We start from the raw sequence: 16,864 nt of genomic DNA on the forward strand, positions 1-16,864 counted from the left end.
TCCTATGTGTCCATGCACACATTCACTTTTTTTGCGTTTTAAAGCAGTTGGGTTTAGGCTCGTTTTTTCAGAAGCAAAATTTTGGGTTCAGACGCAAAAGTTTTTGCGTTTCAAAGCTTTGGGAGGGTCTACAATGTCTTTGTTATAAACACTGATAGTTGCAAACGCGCCAAAACGCAGCTAAATGCAGCTAAACGCGGCTAAACGCGGCTAAACGCGGCTAAATGCAGCTAAACGCGGCGAAAGTCACGGCAAAAACTGGCGCCGGTTTTTGCCTTTGAAAACTTGAGTTTACATGTGTTTGCATTTGCTTCTCGTGTGCATGGTGCCTAAATGTATTTTGGTGGCCCAAGCAAACCACGAATAGCGTGCTTAAAGCGGTCCTCCACCCTAAAGTGGAGTCCCGCTGATCGGAACCCTCCCCCCCTCCGGTGTCACATTTGACACCTTTCAGGGGGGAGGGGGGTGCAGACACCTGTCTAAAGACAGGTATTTGCACCCACTTCCGGCCACACGATACGGGCGAAAGACGGGCATTCCGTCACATCCCGTCTGTCGCCCGTTGTGTGCTGGGAACACTCGGCTCCCAGCACACAGCGTGTGAGCCAATCGGCGGGCGCAGCGCGACTCGCGCATGCGCCGTAGGGAACCGGGCAGTGAAGCCGCAGCGCTTCACTTCCTGGTTCCCTCAGCGTGGATGGCGGGGGGAGCAGCAGAGTGACGAGCGATCGCTCGTGCTCTGCTGCGATCGGCGCTGGACTCCAGGACAGGTAAGTGTCCTAATATTAAAAGTCAGCAGCTGCAGTATTTGTAGCTGCTGACTTTTAATATTTTGTTCCCATGGCACATCCGCTTTAAGCCTAAAGGAAGGTAGCCTATGACTGTATACGTGCACAAGAGACCTCATAAGGACACATTTAACAAATGTGCGACTCATTTAGAAAGCAAACCAACTTTATATACGTAGATTAGGTATTGGGAGGAGTCCATCGTCAAGGGAGTGTCATGTAGAGGTAGGTCTGGTCAGGCCGATGTATTGGGAGGACATTGGATGCAGATCTATAGGTCGTAGCATTTCCCTTTTCACAATTTTTTGGCTTCTCATCCATCACATTCTGCTATTCTGAAAAACTTCCCCCATGTATTATTCTTTAATCTCTTTTTATTAGCATACTTGGCTGTGATAAACGTAAAACCGGGTTTGTTAGGAGTACATTGGCAGCATAGTTATGATCCATTCAATTTGCCTCACCTAGAAAGCTACATGAAGTTTTGCTGGCATGTATTTACATGTGTACAAGTATTCCTCCAGAAAAACAAGGACCTGCTTACACAAGCCTGATAAAATTATAAATTTAAGTGTGCAGGCTGCTGGCCGCCCTGTGCTGCTGGCAGGGATCGGTGCCTTGCTTTGTAACACAAGGGCACCGTTTACTTTTTTTTTTTGTTACTTTATTGAAATGTCAAAGTGCGCTGACATCAGATGGACATTGGTTCTGTGGTTTAAGCATAGAAAACTATTGCGATGACTGGCGTTGATCCAATGTGGAATAACCCCAGTCATTGTACATGGTGTGAATGCGTTGTATGCATAGGCACAATGCTTTGTGGCATAAATGATACAGCAGGTCACATTTGGCAGACATCACTTCCTGCCAAGTGCAACCTATTGAGATGAATGGGACTATGCACACAATTATGTGCCAGGTGCTTGAAAGTTCCATGTAGAGTCCTTTGGGATAAATAAATAAAAATAAATAAACACACACCACATACAGGCATTTATTTAGCTAGTTGCTGCTCCCTCCAATAGCAGCCTATGGTGGGCAGTAGAGAGTGTGGACAGCCAATGAGAACAAACCAACACCGCTGGGGGGAGTGGGCAGATTGCTCTCCTTTCTGTGTCATATCACATGACCAAGGATTTAGAACAGGGATATGCAATTAGCGGACCTCCAGCTGTTGCAGAACTACAAGTCCCATGAGGCATAGCAAAACTCTGCCAGCCACAAGCATGACACCCAGAGACAGTGGCATGATGGAACTTGTAGTTTTGCAACAGCTGGAGGTCCACTAATTGCATATCCCTGATTTAGAAGCTTCATTCTTACCCAGCAGGCGCCACACTGATACTAGGTTTGAACTGAGGGTGGGGGTACAAGCAGCCCTAGAATTCACCTCCCTTCCTCAGAGCCTCTAAACCCCCAGATGCCTCTAGTTCCAGTACCCCATATAACCCAGCTCTCACCACACACAAATGCTAAAGTAGTACTCCTCAGACTGACACTACCAACACATTTTACCCCCTTCTAGTGACACCACCAATGCAAAGACATTTCTTCCCCTTCCAGTGACAATGTACATCCCGCAATAAGCCCCGTGCCATCTCTAGGAGGGGGGAGGGACGACGCGATTTGCCATTTTTTACCCTGGGCACCATCATCCAGTATCACCTCCATAACACCAGGAACCTGCTGCCCTCTAAAAAGCGATACGCTGCAGATTGCTTTTTAGAGGGACAGTGAAGTCCACTGCTCACGTGAACGGGTCCTGATTTACCCTTTTCATGTATGTCCAACATGTCAGTTCCAAGGGACTTTGATGAGTACATTTGGTGACTTGTTGGGTAATTCTGGTGTACAAGGGATCCACTAAACCTGAGGGCCCCCCCAAGGTCTACATGTGGCCCCAACAGCAAAGCTAACCATACACTAAATTTTGAGCCATTTTCAGAACATTGGTTTGATGTTCATTCATTGGACTGTATGACACCAGACATGGAGATGACACAACAGACATTATTATGGGATGTGTATGCGATGATGAAGGTCAGTGATCAGTATGACCCCAGCACAGGGTAGGCTCTCACCTGGCCAGCTTGGAGTGCTAGCTGTACAGCAGTGTCCATGCACTCCCTCCAGGGGTCCTCAGCCTGTCCCTGCTCCCCTTTGCTCGGAGGATCATCATGGAGTCCGCGCTCCTCTCCGGCCACTGTATGCTGCTTCTGCCTGCCAGCTCCTTCACAGGGCTCCATGTCTCCCCCTTCCTCCCTTGTGAGCGGGGATGATCCTGTGTAATGGAAGCTGTGATCGGGGACAAACAAGGAGCCTAGGTGTCTTGCTATGGAGGGGGGTCATCCACCTGTGTGTGATGGAGTGAGCGCCGTGTACCAGCAGACAAACAGCTCCGATGGACAGACAACACTCTCCTCCCCCCAGACTCCTCCGATGATTCTCAGCAGCACCCTCTGCCTCGCACTCTCATCGCTATTGTTATTACTCCTACTCTCCTCCCCTTCCCGTCCAGACCGCCCCCTGCCGTCCTGTCCTATAGCATTAAGACAATCACCGCCCACCCTGACAGGAGCTCACGGATAGGTGGTTTGTGGTGATGACCGCCCCCACTGCCTTGTCCTATAGTATCAATGCAATCTCCACCTAGTCTGTCAGGGGGTCACGGATTGGTCGTTTGTGGGCAGGACCGCCTCCCACTACCTCGTCTTATAGATCAGTAAAATACCCGCCCACCCTGCCGGGGTCACGGATTGGTCATTTGGGGGCAGGTCACGCGTAAACTGTACTGAGTCTGGGAAACGGGACGTTGGGTACCATATGTATTTATAGAAGGTCCTTTCCTACAGGTGGGGGCTATTTATAGAACGTCTTATCCTACAGGTGGGGGGCTATTTATAGAAGGTCTTATCCTACAGGTGGGGGGCTATTTATAGAACATCTTGTCCTACAGGTGGGGGGCTATTTATAGAAGGTCTTATCCTACAGGTGGGGGCTATTTATAGAACATCTTGTCCTACAGGTGGGGGCTATTTATAGAACATCTTGTCCTACAGGTGGGGGGCTATTTATAGAAGGTCCTTTCCTACAGGTGGGGGCTATTTATAGAACATCTTGTCCTACAGGTGGGGGGCTATTTATAGAAGGTCCTTTCCTACAGGTGGGGGCTATTTATAGAACATCTTGTCCTACAGGTGGGGGGCTATTTATAGAACATCTTGTCCTACAGGTGGGGGCTATTTATAGAACATCTTGTCCTACAGGTGGGGGGCTATTTATAGAAGGTCCTATCCTACAGGTGGGGGCTATTTATAGAACGTCTTATTCCATAGGTGGGTGGCTATTTATAGAACATCTTGTCCTACAGGTGGGGGCTATTTATAGAACATATTGTCCTACAGGTGGGGGCTATTTATAGAACATCTTGTCCTACAGGTGGGGGGCTATTTATAGAAGGTCCTATCCTACAGGTGGGGGCTATTTATAGAACGTCTTATCCCATTGGTGGGGGGCTATTTATAGAACGTCTTATCCTACAGGTGGGGGGCTATTTATAGAACGTCTTATCCTACAGGTGGGGGGCTATTTATAGAACGTCTTATGCCATAGGTGGGGGGCTATTTATAGAACGTCTTATCCCATAGGTGGGGGGCTATTTATAGAACGTCTTATCCCATAGGTGGGGGGCTATTTATAGAACGTCTTATCCCATAGGTGGGGGCTATTTATAGAACGTCTTATCCTACAGGTGGGGGGCTATTTATAGAACGTCTTATCCCATAGGTGGGGGGCTATTTATAGAACGTCTTATCCCATAGGTGGGGGGGTGGTCTATTTCTAGAATGTCTTATCCTATAGGTGGTGGCTATTTATAGAACATCTTGTCCTACAGGTGGGTGGCTATATATAGAACGTCTTATCCCATAGGTGGGGGGCTATTTATAGAACGTCTTATATCATAGGTGGGGGGCTATTTCTAGAATGTCTTGTCCTATAGGTGGGGGCTATTTATAGAATGTCTTATCCTATAGGTGGGGGGCTATTTATAGAACATCATCTCCTATAGGTGAAGGGCTATTTATAGAACGTCTTGTCCCATAGTGGGGGGCTATTTATAGAATGTCTTATCCCATAGGTGGGGGGCTATTTATAGAATGTCTTATCCCATAGGTGGGGGGCTATTCATAAAATGTCTTTTCCTACAGGTGGGGAGGGGGGCTATTTATAGAACGTCTTCTCCTATAGGTGGGGGGCTATTCATTGAACGTCTTATCCCATCGGTGAGGGGCTATTTATATAACGTCTTATACCACAGGTGAGGGGTTATTCATAGAACATTGTATACCATAGGTGGGGTTATTTAAAGAAGGTCTTGTCCCAAAGGTGGGAACCATTCATAGAACGTCTTATGCCATTGGTGGGGGGCTACTATATGTATTATATGACCAATAAAGAGCAATCTTTGATGCAATATACCTCATGGGCACCTCTGTAGACCTCCACTTCAGTTTTGTTTGTATACTTGATCAATGGCGTACCGCAGTTTTCTGTCCAGAGTACTTGCGTACCAGGGGCACTGTCAGGGTTTGCGTACCAGGGGCACTGTCAGGGTTTGCGTACCAGGGGCACTGTCAGGGTTTGTTGTAGAATGGGCTGCAACACACAAAATTAAACCATACTGCATTTTACAGCTGGACAAAGCACAGGACACCGTGTGTTGTGCTGCACTACATTACAGTGCAAATGTGTTTTTAAGATGCGTTGGGGTGGCATTCATAATGAATGCCAATGTGTGTTATGTGCATTGCAGTAACTCGTGTTACTGCAACATAATGATATGAATAAGCCCTTAAAAAGATAAAAGCTAAAAGGCCACTGTGCATCAGCCCTACAAGGAGAGTTCACACCCAGCAGCCCCTACTGATGCCCAAATAAATAGGGACAGGCAGCGGGCACTTAATAAGGCTCTATGAGCCAAGGAAATCAGAGCTTGAGACAGAAAGCCACAGCCTAGCAGAAGAAAGGCCAGGGCCCTGTGGTTGGGAACCTCTGCTGTACATGAGAGCAACACCAGCTCCTGCTTTCTCTCCCTCTGCTCTCTCAATGATCATCTTCTGATTGGTCCACCACCATGCCAAGTGCCCCCTTTAAATGTTCTTTGAATGGTTTGCACACAACAGCCTAAATCAACATCTCCTAGTGTAGCACAGTGGTGATCAACTTGAAAATTATAGACCCATCACAGGCTCCCACGCTGCTCCCTCTGCCCAGGCCTCTACTGTGGACAGAGATAACTTTACCCACAGTACAGTCTCTCTTTCAGTGAAAGAACACAGAGACTGTTCCAGCGCTGGCACCCTGCTGCCACTCTGCTATCTATATGGTGCCCACCAGCCTACGATCACCCCCGAGGGCCAGTGGGCTGCTGTTGGGCACCAGGAGTTTAGCAGATGTCATCAGAATGCTTTGCCAAAGCATCAATACAATCTTTGGTAAAAGTGAATGAAGATGACAAATTCCCATAGGGGAGAACATTAGCTAATGTGACATAGACCTACCTAGTTTATCTTACTGCTTCACATTCCACCCCACTCTGCCTCCCTGAAGCATCAGCATTTCCCTTATATCCTTTGAGCTTAGATCCATCTCATGATTAGTTGAAACTGCAGTATACAACAGTTATAGCTTACATGTTGCACTGTAAATGGCACCATAGAGGTTAAAGTGTCAAACATTAAAAGGCCAAAATCAAACATTACGTATACAATACAGTCTGTCAGCAGCATTAACACAGCAGTATTTGTTTTTCTACAGTCCGTCTATAACATTGTTTGTAACCTGGTGAGCTCACCAGTACGTTTTGTTGTTCTTCAACTTCTTTTATCCGAATAAGTTGTCCAGCAGTGGTGGAGGTTAGAGGGTTGGGATAAACCATTACAGGTGTGCTTACAAGGGTCAGTTTTTATTCATTTATGGAAAACATTTTTACCAAAAATCTGCCTTAACCTCCGCAACATCTCGAAAATATGCCCTTGAGGGGGGAGGGGGCGAGCAGAAGAGTCAGAACGCCCACTAACACACAGCTCCTTTCTCTATCTGCAACGTAGAGAGCGTTCTGACTCTCCTGCTCGCCCCTCCCCCTCAAGGCAGGGGGCGAGCATGACACTCCACACCAAGGAGAAATGCCTTGCATTACCGTGTGTAGTTACAGACAGAAGAACAGGAAGTGAGGATTTCTCAGAAGAAATAAGGACATTTAAAAGCAAAATGGAAGGATGAGGTAAGTGAAGGAGGACTGCACTAAGGTAAAGGAAGCTATTTAAGAAAAAATGTTTTACCTTTACAACCCTTTAATACGTGTTATCTGGAGTTGGGCTTTACATTGTTAGTTACAAATTCAAAGTCTATCTAAAGATATTGGTCCACCCAATACCACCCTCTTCACTTATTGACAGCGCTGCTGTCCAAGGGTGGTTACTTTTGCACCTCCATACATGCTGTAGAAGAGTGATTGTAGCCACCCTAAGATATGTGTGTTGACTGACTACCAGATATCAATAAAAAAAAAACGAAAAAAAAAAATACAACTAATGCAGCCACTACAGCCAATTATAGGTAAGCTGCAATATATTACACTTTTGCCTCCTGCCTCTACACTGCCAAGCAGACCTATTTTATCGCTCTCTTTAACACCTCATCCAGTCCCTGTCAACTTATCGCTACCTTTTGGCTACCTTTTATACGGTTGACTACCCCCTCCTCAAAAAAACTTTACTCCTTTTGGTCTCTATGACTGATCTTTGTTGGCTCTCATCCTACCTATCCAACAGCACCTTCAGTGTCACTTACAATTCTACTTTCTCCTCTCCTCTTCCCTGTTGGGGTCCCCCAATGTTTTGTTCTTGGATCTCTCCTATTCTCAATCTAAACCTCCTCCCTGGGTCAGTGGATAGCCTTCCATGGCTTTTAGTATAATTTCTACACTGACAACATCCAAATCGATCTCTCTACCCCTCATTTAACAACATTAGTCTCCTCATGCATTCCTAATTTACTGACCGACATATCACATTTGGATGTCACACCACTTCCTCAAACTCAACCTGTCCAAAACCAAGCTCATAATATTTCCTCCCCCACATGCACCTTTCCCTGACTTCTCTGTCAAGATCAATGGCACAACCATCAATCTATCCCCACATGCCAGGGTGCTAGGTGTATTCCTGGACTCTCCCTTTCGGCTCCAAATCCAATCGCTTACAAAGGTTGCTGCCTTAAACTCCACCACATCTCGAAAATAAGCCCCTTCCTAACCAATGACACCACAAAGCTCCTAATTCTACTGTAACTCCCTCCTCATTGGCTTACTTTTACATAGGCTATCATCTATTCAGTCCACTCATCCACCTTACCAAACATCTAGGGCCAGATTCTCAAAAGAGATACGACGGCGTATCTCCAGATACGCTGTCGTATCTCTGAGTTGCGCCGTCGTATCTATGCGCCTGATTCTTAGAATCAGTTACGCATAGCTTTCCCTTAGATCCGACAGGCGTAAGTCTCTTACGCCGTCGGATCGTAACTGCATATTTACGCTGGCCGCTAGGGGCGTGTACGCTGATTTACACGTCAAAATATGTAAATCAGCTAGATACGCAAATTTACGAACGTACGCCCGGCCGACGCAGTACAGTTACGCCATTTGCGTTAGGCTTTTCCCGGCGTAAAGTTACCCCTGCTATATGGTGGTGTAAGTGCGGCGTACCAATGTTAAGTATGGCCGTCGTTCCCGCGACGAAATTTGAAAATTTTACGTCGTTTGCGTAACTCGTCCGTGAATGGGGCTGGACGTAATTTACGTTCACGTCAAAACCAATACGTCCTTGTGGTGTATTAGAAGCAATGCACACTGGGAGATTTCCACGGACGGCGCATGCTCCGTTCGTGAAAAACGTCAATCACGTCGGGTCACATAGCATTAACATAAAACACGCCCCCTGTCTCACATTTGAATTAGGCGGGCTTACGCCGGCCGATTTACGCTACGCCGCTGCAACTTACGGAGCAAGTGCTTTGAGAATACAGCACTTGCCCGTCTAAGTTGCGGAGGCGTAACGTAAATCGGATACCGTACGCCCGCGCAAAGATAAGCGGATGTATGAGAATCTGGCCCCTTGTGTCTGCTACCCCTCTCTGCCAATCCCTCCATTGGCTCCCACTCACCCAACGAATTAAGTTAAAAATATTAGCCATACACAACTTGGCCTCTGGCTACATCACTGACCTAGTCTCAAAATACCAACCAAATTGTTCTCTTTGTTCCTCCCAAGACTTCATGCTCTCTAGATCCCTTGTCACTTCCTCTCATGCTGACCTCCAGGACTTCTCCCAAGCCTTTCCTATCCTTTGGAATTCTCTACCCCAATCTGTCTATCTCCTACTCTATCTACTTTTAGGCGATCCCTTAAAACAATTTTCTTTAGAGAAGCCTATCCTGCCTCCACCTAATAACTGTACTTGTATTTTCTTCATCAGCTCATCCCCCCACAGTTATTACCCTTTGTATCACTTGACCCTCCCTTTTTAGATTGTAAGCTCTAAGAGCAGGGCCCTCTGATCCCTCCTATTGAATTGTATTTGTAACTGTACTGTCTGCCCTCATGCTTTAAAGTGTTCTGCACACTGTTGGCACTATATAAATCCTGTATATTTTTATAATTGAGCAAGCACAGTTTAATCCTTTGGCGCCGCCCGCATGCAAATATGCAGCCTCTTTGCAACTGGTCCTTGGCGCAGAGAGGCCGTATATTTGCGTGAATTGTGGTCAATACAGCCGAGAGCACGTGCCCTGCATGCTCCCGGCACAGTTTCCGGCACCTAACTGAAAGCTCCCAATTGCTACTTACGATTGGTAGTTTTCAGATCATGTGACAGCCAATTACAGCGGTCACGTGAACATTAGCCCCGCCCCAAAGGCTGAAAGGTGCCGGCATTAAGAGGTTAATGTGGCTGTGTTGCTCAAACATTTTGTATCACATTCTTGGCCCACGCTGTTTTGTACATTGAGAACAATCCTTAGAATAGTGCTGAGCAAGAAGACAAACCCACAGACTGTTGTGATGAACCTTTTTAGCCCATGACTGTGCTCTTTTATTGGTTATGCTTGCTATTCTTGTGACTGTTATTTCCACCCTTAAATTTTACACAAAAATACGCTTTAAAGACATTTTAATTAATTTAAAGTATAATATTGATAAGGTAAGGTAACATTTTGTTGTATTTTTTATGAGAAAAAGTGTTACTTTGTTATAAGCTAATGCCCATTTCCAGCTAAAACTTTTCTTTTTTTTGGATAGACTCCAAATTGCTTAAACTTCTGCCTGGTTTTTATTGCAACAGACAACAAAGTAAATGGGCTGGATTCAGATACAATTGTGTATCTATGTGCCGGCGTAACGTATCTGTGATACGTTATGCCGCCGTAAATTTGGGCGCAAGTTCAGTATTCAGAAAGAACTTGCGCCCTTAGTTAGGGCGGCGTACCGTATTTGGTCCGGCGCAAGCCCGCCTAATTCAAATGGGAATGATGTGGGCGTGTTTTATGTATATTAACTGTGACCCCGCGTATTTGGCGTATTTTACAAACGGCGAATGCGCCGTCCGTGGAATCTCCCAGTGTGCATTGCTCCAAAGTACGCCGCAAGGACGTAGTGGATTCGACGTGAACGTAAATGACGTCCAGCCCTATTCGCGAACGACTTACGCAAACGACGTAAACATTTCAAAACTCGGCGCGGGAACGACATCCATACTTAACATTAGCTACGCCTCATATAGCAGGGGTAACTATACGCCGAAAAAAGCCTAACGTAAACAACGTAAAAAAATGCGCCGGCCGGACGTACGTTTCTGAATCGGCGTAAATACCTAATTAGTATATTCCTTGCGTAACTATACGGAAGCGCCACCTAGCGGCCGGCGTAAATATGCAGCCTAAGATACGACGGTGTAAGACACTTACATCGGTCGGATCTTAGGGAAATCTATGCGTAACTGATTCTCTGAATCAGTCGCATAGATACGACCAGCCAAACTCAGAGATACGACGGCGTATCTCGTATCTGAATCCGGCCCAATGTGTTTAACTTTTTTTTTCTTCAAGGCTTTTTTCAGAAGGGAGTCTCCGTGAAATGTCTGACATAGCAGTGCCTACACATACGGCTTAGCAAATACATGTCACATAATTCATAAATCTGGCGCGAATCACGTGCTTAAAAAACCAAAACGTATTGAAATACATGCAGGTTATCAAGCTGGGAAGCGGGCTTTGGGTCATCAGGCCCGGAGCAGGTCATCAGGCCCATCAGCAGTACAGACCCCCCAAGGACAATTTACCCCCCCAGGATTACAACCCCCCCCCCGAAAATTAACCCCCATCAGCAGTACAGACCCCCCCAGGACAATTCACCCCCCTATCAGGAGTACAGACCCCCCAGGACAATTCAGCCCCCCCATCAGGAGTACAAACCCCCCCAGGACAATTCATTCCACCCACCCCATTCATGCACCTGGAGCCGCCCGTAGAGTTACTTGCTCAGACTGTCACTGACTCTCCGGGTGGCACGATGTGATAGGAGGCACTGGCAGCCAGTGAGAGTGAGACAGCACAACGCGGCGCCGGGTACCAGGACTCCATCGGGCCTCGGCAGATGTAAACAGGCATTTGCCCGTTTACACCCACTGACATCAAATCCGATCCGCAAAAAACAGACGGGTGGGGATCTGTTCCCCATCCATTTGGTGGATTGGGATAGGATGGCAGTCGGGTGTAAACGCACAGATGGTCTGTTTACATCCGACCACCCATAGAGGAGAACAGGCTGTGTCCGTGTCGGTTCTGCATAGTGGACACGGACCATTCATCCGTCTGCTCAGCAGACAGATTCCTCGCTGAGCAGGTGGCCTCCTCGCAGAGCTCAACCCATGAAAAAGGAGCCTTAGGGATAAGACAAAAGTGAATATGTGGGAGTCTAGTTAGTAGCTTTTGCAGGGACAGTGTGTAGTTCAGATTTATGGGTGGTAAAGCAGATAGGTTAACCAGAAGGAATGAAGTTAAAAGGAAAAAAAAAAACACCAGGAGGATCGCTACTTACTGCATGATTGTGCAGAGAGGTTCAGACCGGTGGGGAAGATGAGCCAGATCAAGTGAGACTAAGGAAGAAGGTGAAGTGACATGAGGAGGAGAACATGCCGAGGACAGGAGGGGAATGATTAATACAGGTAGTTGTAGAAAGGAGATATAAGGCAAAGTTTGAGTGACTGGAACTGCAGTGTTGGGGAATCGGCACATAGTGCATATGAGTGAGAATGACAGTCTCTTCTGTCAGGCAGAAGAAATGGCAGAAGCTCCCTGTGCATCCATCACCCCTCCCCCCCCACCTCACAGATTAGGCTCTCCACTGAGCGTCCATGCTGACCTTCCTGCCACCTTGGGGCCCCTCCCACAGTGGCGGAATTCCAGGGCCCTGTTGCAAGTGCAACTGCTGCGACCCTGGTAGTTCCGCCACTGAGCTATATACTGCAACACTGATCAAGCTGGGAAAATCCAACAGGGTGGTTGTACAGAAGTTGTTATATACAGTACAGACCAAAAGTTTGGACACACCTTCTCATTCAAAGAGTTTTCTTTATTTTCATGACTATGAAAATTGTAGATTCACACTGAAGGCATCAAAACTATGAATTAACACATGTGGAATTATACATAACAAAAAAGTGTGAAACAACTGAAAATATATTTCATATTCTAGGTTCTTCAAAGTAGCCACCTTTTGCAGCAGACACATCTCTAGAACTGTTAAGAGGAGACTGTGTGAATCAGGCCTTCATGGTAGAATATCTGCTAGGAAACCACTGCTAAAGAAAGGCAACAAGCAGAAGAGACTTGTTTGGGGTAAAGAACACAAGGAATGGACATTAGACCAGTGGAAATCTGTGCTTTGGTCTGATGAGTCCAAACTTGAGATCTTTGGTTCCAACCCCCGTGTCTTTGTGCGAAGCAGAAAAGGTGAACGGATGGACGGAGGAGGTGTGATGGTGTGGGGGTGCTTTGCTGGTGACACTGTTGGGGATTTATTCAAAATTGAGGGCATACTGAACCAGCATGGCTACCACAGCATCTTGCAGCGGCATGCTATTCCATCCGGTTTGCGTTTAGTTGGACCATCATTTATTTTCCAACAGGACAATGACCCCAAACACACCTCCAGGCTGTGTAAGGGCTATTTGACCAAGAAGGAGAGTGATGGGGTGCTGCGCCAGGTGACTACCTCTTGAAGCTCATCAAGAGAATGCCAAGAGTGTGCCAAGCAGTAATCAAAGCAAAAGGTGGCTACTTTGAAGAACCTAGAATATGAAATATATTTTCAGTTGTTTCAGGCCTCGTACACACGACAGAGAAACTCGACGTGCCAAGCCCGTCGAGTTCCTCGTCGAGTTCCTTGTTGAACTTGTCGAGAAGCTCGGCAGGCTTGCTTTGCGTACACACGTAACATACCAAAATCTGGTCGTTCTCCGTCGCGATGACGCTCACGACGTATGACGCGACTATAAAGGGGAGGTTTGATTTTGTTGGCGCCACCCTTGGGGCTCCTTTTGCTGATTCCGTGTTTACGCGTGTTAGTAAAAGTTTGGTGAGTGACGATTCGTGCTTTTCAGTCTTTGTGCTTTCAGATTGATCTCTGCCGTTCAGTTTGTACTTGTGGGGGTCGTATCTAGGCAATCGAGACGTGCGGTCAGGTCGTATTGTTTTACATTGCAGTCCTGTCCCCGCGTTTTTCATTGTCAGGGTCGTTCTTCATAGGTCTTGCTGTTCTTCACTGCGGTCTGTTTAGTGCAATTCTGATTTGTCGTTCGTAACTAGCCTTGTAGCCATGTTGCAGGCACCTAGTCGTCGCCGACTTAGTGCTAAGCATCTTCTGAGTATAGGTCTGTTTGTTTATGACCTAGACCAGGGGTCTCCAAACTGCGGCCCGAGGGCCAGATGCGGCCCTTTGCTAGCCTTTATCCGGCCCTCAGGGCCTTATTTCTCCCACTGATATGAGGCACTATTCTTCCCACTGACTCCAACAAGGGGGCACTTTTTCTTCCACTGATGCCAATGATGAGATACAATTACTCCTACTAATAGGAGCACTACTCCTTATCCTACTGATCGTAAACTATGAGGCCATATTTATTCTCACCAATGCTGAGCCCGGGGCTTTTTCTGCCCCCGCTGGCCACAATCCGGCCCTCCTAAAGGCTGAAGAACAATAAACTGGCCCTTTGTTTGAAAAGTTTGGAGACCCCTGACCTAGACGATGAGGAGTTCATGAACAGGAGGAGGACACGTTCATGGACCAAGAATTGGTTGCTCCGTAGGAACCAATTCTCTCACATGCCTTTGCTGCGGGAGCTTCAGGAAAATAATCCTGTTGATTACAGGAATTTCCTGAGGATGTCTGATCCCGTCTTTCAGCACCTGTTGGCTTTGGTGTCCCCCTATATTACCAGGCAGGACACCGTTATGCGGGAAGCCATCAGTGCTGAGCAGAGGCTAGTTGCCACCCTCCGTTATCTGGCAACTGGGAGAAGCCTTCAGGACTTAAAGTTCTCGACGGGCATCTCCCCCCAGGCTCTGGGCCTCATCATTCCTGACACCTGCTCTGCCATCATCCAGGTTCTGCAGGAGGAATATATGAGGGTAAGTTTTCTCCTTTAATATCACATTTTATGTCTATAATGTATGCTAATGTCTTGTAGTTATCTCCTCCTTCCCTAATTACCATGTCTGGAATATGCTGTGAATGTCCCCTTTGCCCCCATGCATGATGTAAACTTTGATGCCCCTTTTTTGGCCTACATGCATATTTCCCATCACTTACCTCCCCAGCATGCTATCCTGGGCCCCAACCTACCTAGTCTAGTCACTTCCCAATGTATTGTGTTATATCCATTGTAATGTCCCCCCCCTCCCCTCCAAAATGTGTTGTAAAGTCTATGTTCACCAATATTAAAAATATTTTTTTTTATATTTTAGGACTCCAAAACTCATCTAGCCCTCCCCTCCAAAATGTGTTGTAAAGTCTATGTTCACCAATAATCAAAATTATATTTTTTTAGTACTCCCAAACTCATCTAGCCCTCCCCTCAAAAATGTGTTGTAAAGTCTATGTTCACCAATAATCAAAATTATATTTTTTTAGTACTCCCAAACTCATCTAGCCCTCCCCTCCAAAATGTGTTGTAAAGTCTATGTTCACCAATAATCAAAATTATATTTTTTTAGTACTCCCAAACTCATCTAGCCCTCCCCTCCAAAATGTGTTGTAAAGTCTATGTTCACCAATAATCAAAATTATATTTTTTTAGTACTCCCAAACTCATCTAGCCCTCCCCCAAACTTGGGCACTGGCCCATCAGAGGGGGTGTTTAATGTGTTAATTGTCTAAATATATTTAGATATAATATGCTAGTTCCCAGAAATGTTAGAATGCTTATAATGTCTTTGTATAATCTGCTTGCAAGGTTATGTGGCTAATTTTTTCATTTTTTCTTCCCCAGCTTCCGTCCACACCACAGGAGTGGCAGTCTGTGGCTTTGGACTTCCAGACCCGATGGAACTTCCCCAACTGCGGGGGAGCCATCGACGGGAAGCACGTCCGCATCGTGCCTCCACCCCGTTCAGGATCCCAGTTCTTTAACCACTTCCCGCCCGGCCTATGGCCGATTTACGTCCGGGAAGTGGTTATGAAATCCTGACAGGACGTTCTAGAACGTCCTGCAGGATTTCATGCCGCGCGCGCCCGTGGGGGCGCGCATCGCGGCGATCGGTGATGCGGGGTGTCAGTCTGACACCCTGCATCTCCGATCTCGGTAAAGAGCCTCCGGCGGAGACTCTTTACCACGTGATCAGCCGTGTCCAACCACGGCTGATCACGATGTAAACAGGAAGAGCCGCCGATGGCTCTTCCTCACTCGCGTCTGACAGACGCGAGTAGAGGATAGCCGATCTGCGGCTCTCCTGACAGGGGGGGTTAGCGCTGATTGTTTATCAGCGCAGCCCCCCCTCGGATCGCCACACTGGACCACCAGGGATGCCCACCCTGGAGCACCAGGGTGGGCAAAAAAAAAAAAAAAGCCAAAAAAAAAAAAAAAAGTGTAAAAAAAAAAAAAAAACCATAAAGAAAAAAGATGCCAGTCAGTGCCCACAAATGGGCACTGACTGGCAACAATCAGTGCTGCCACCCCAGTGTCCATCAGCGCCACCCCAGTGTCCATCAGCGCCACCCCAGTGTCCATCAGTGCCACCCCACAGTGCCCATCCATGCCCAGTGCCCACCTAGCAGTGCCCATCTGTGCCACCCATAAGTGCCCATCTGTGCCGCCCATGAGTGCCCATCTGTGCCGCCTATGAGTGCCCATCTGTGCCGCCCATGAGTGCCCATCAGTGCCGCCTATGTGTGCCCATCAGTGCCGCCTACGTGTGCCCATCAGTGCCGCCTACGTGTGCCCATCAGTGCCGCCTATGTGTGCCCATCAGTGCCGCCTATGTGTGCCCATCAGTGTCGCATACCAGCGCCGCCAATCAGTGCCACCTCATCTGTGCCCGTCAGTACTACCTCATCGATGTCCATCAGTGCCATCTCATCGGTGCCCATTAGTGCCGCCATATCAGTGCCCGTAATTGAAAGAGAAAACTTATTTACAAAAAAATTAACAGAAAAAAATAAAAACGTAATTTTTTTTCCAAATTTTCAGCCTTTTTTTAGTTGTTGCGCAAAAATAAAAAATCGCAGAGGTGATCAAATACCACCAAAAGAAAGCTCTATTTGTGGGGAAAAAAGGACGCCAATTTTGTTTGGGTACAGTGTAGCATGACCGCGCAATTGCCATTGAAAGTGCGACAGTGCTGAAAGCTGAAAATTGGCTTGGGCGGGAAGCTGCGTAAGTACCTGGTATGGAAGTGGTTAATTATAAGGGGTTCAACAGTATTGTGCTGATGGCGGTGGTGTCAGCACAGTATGAATTCC

At 47.0% G+C, this 16,864-nt stretch overlaps 1 protein-coding gene across 1 annotated transcript in view; it reads right to left on the reverse strand.

The window, feature by feature from the left end:
• IMPA2 (inositol monophosphatase 2) overlaps positions 1 to 3,310 on the reverse strand; it is a 41,443-nt gene extending 38,133 nt beyond the window's left edge. Inside the window, exon 1 of the mRNA XM_040353941.1 lies at positions 2,870 to 3,310. Coding sequence (XP_040209875.1) covers positions 2,870 to 3,034 — 165 coding nt within the window. The 5' untranslated portion in view covers positions 3,035 to 3,310. The remainder of the gene's footprint in view (positions 1 to 2,869) is intronic.
• Positions 3,311 to 16,864: the final 13,554 nt, after the last annotated feature.

The sequence above is a fragment of the Rana temporaria genome, chromosome 5 (assembly GCF_905171775.1).
Source record: "Rana temporaria chromosome 5, aRanTem1.1, whole genome shotgun sequence".
NCBI classification, from domain to species: Eukaryota; Metazoa; Chordata; class Amphibia; order Anura; family Ranidae; genus Rana; species Rana temporaria.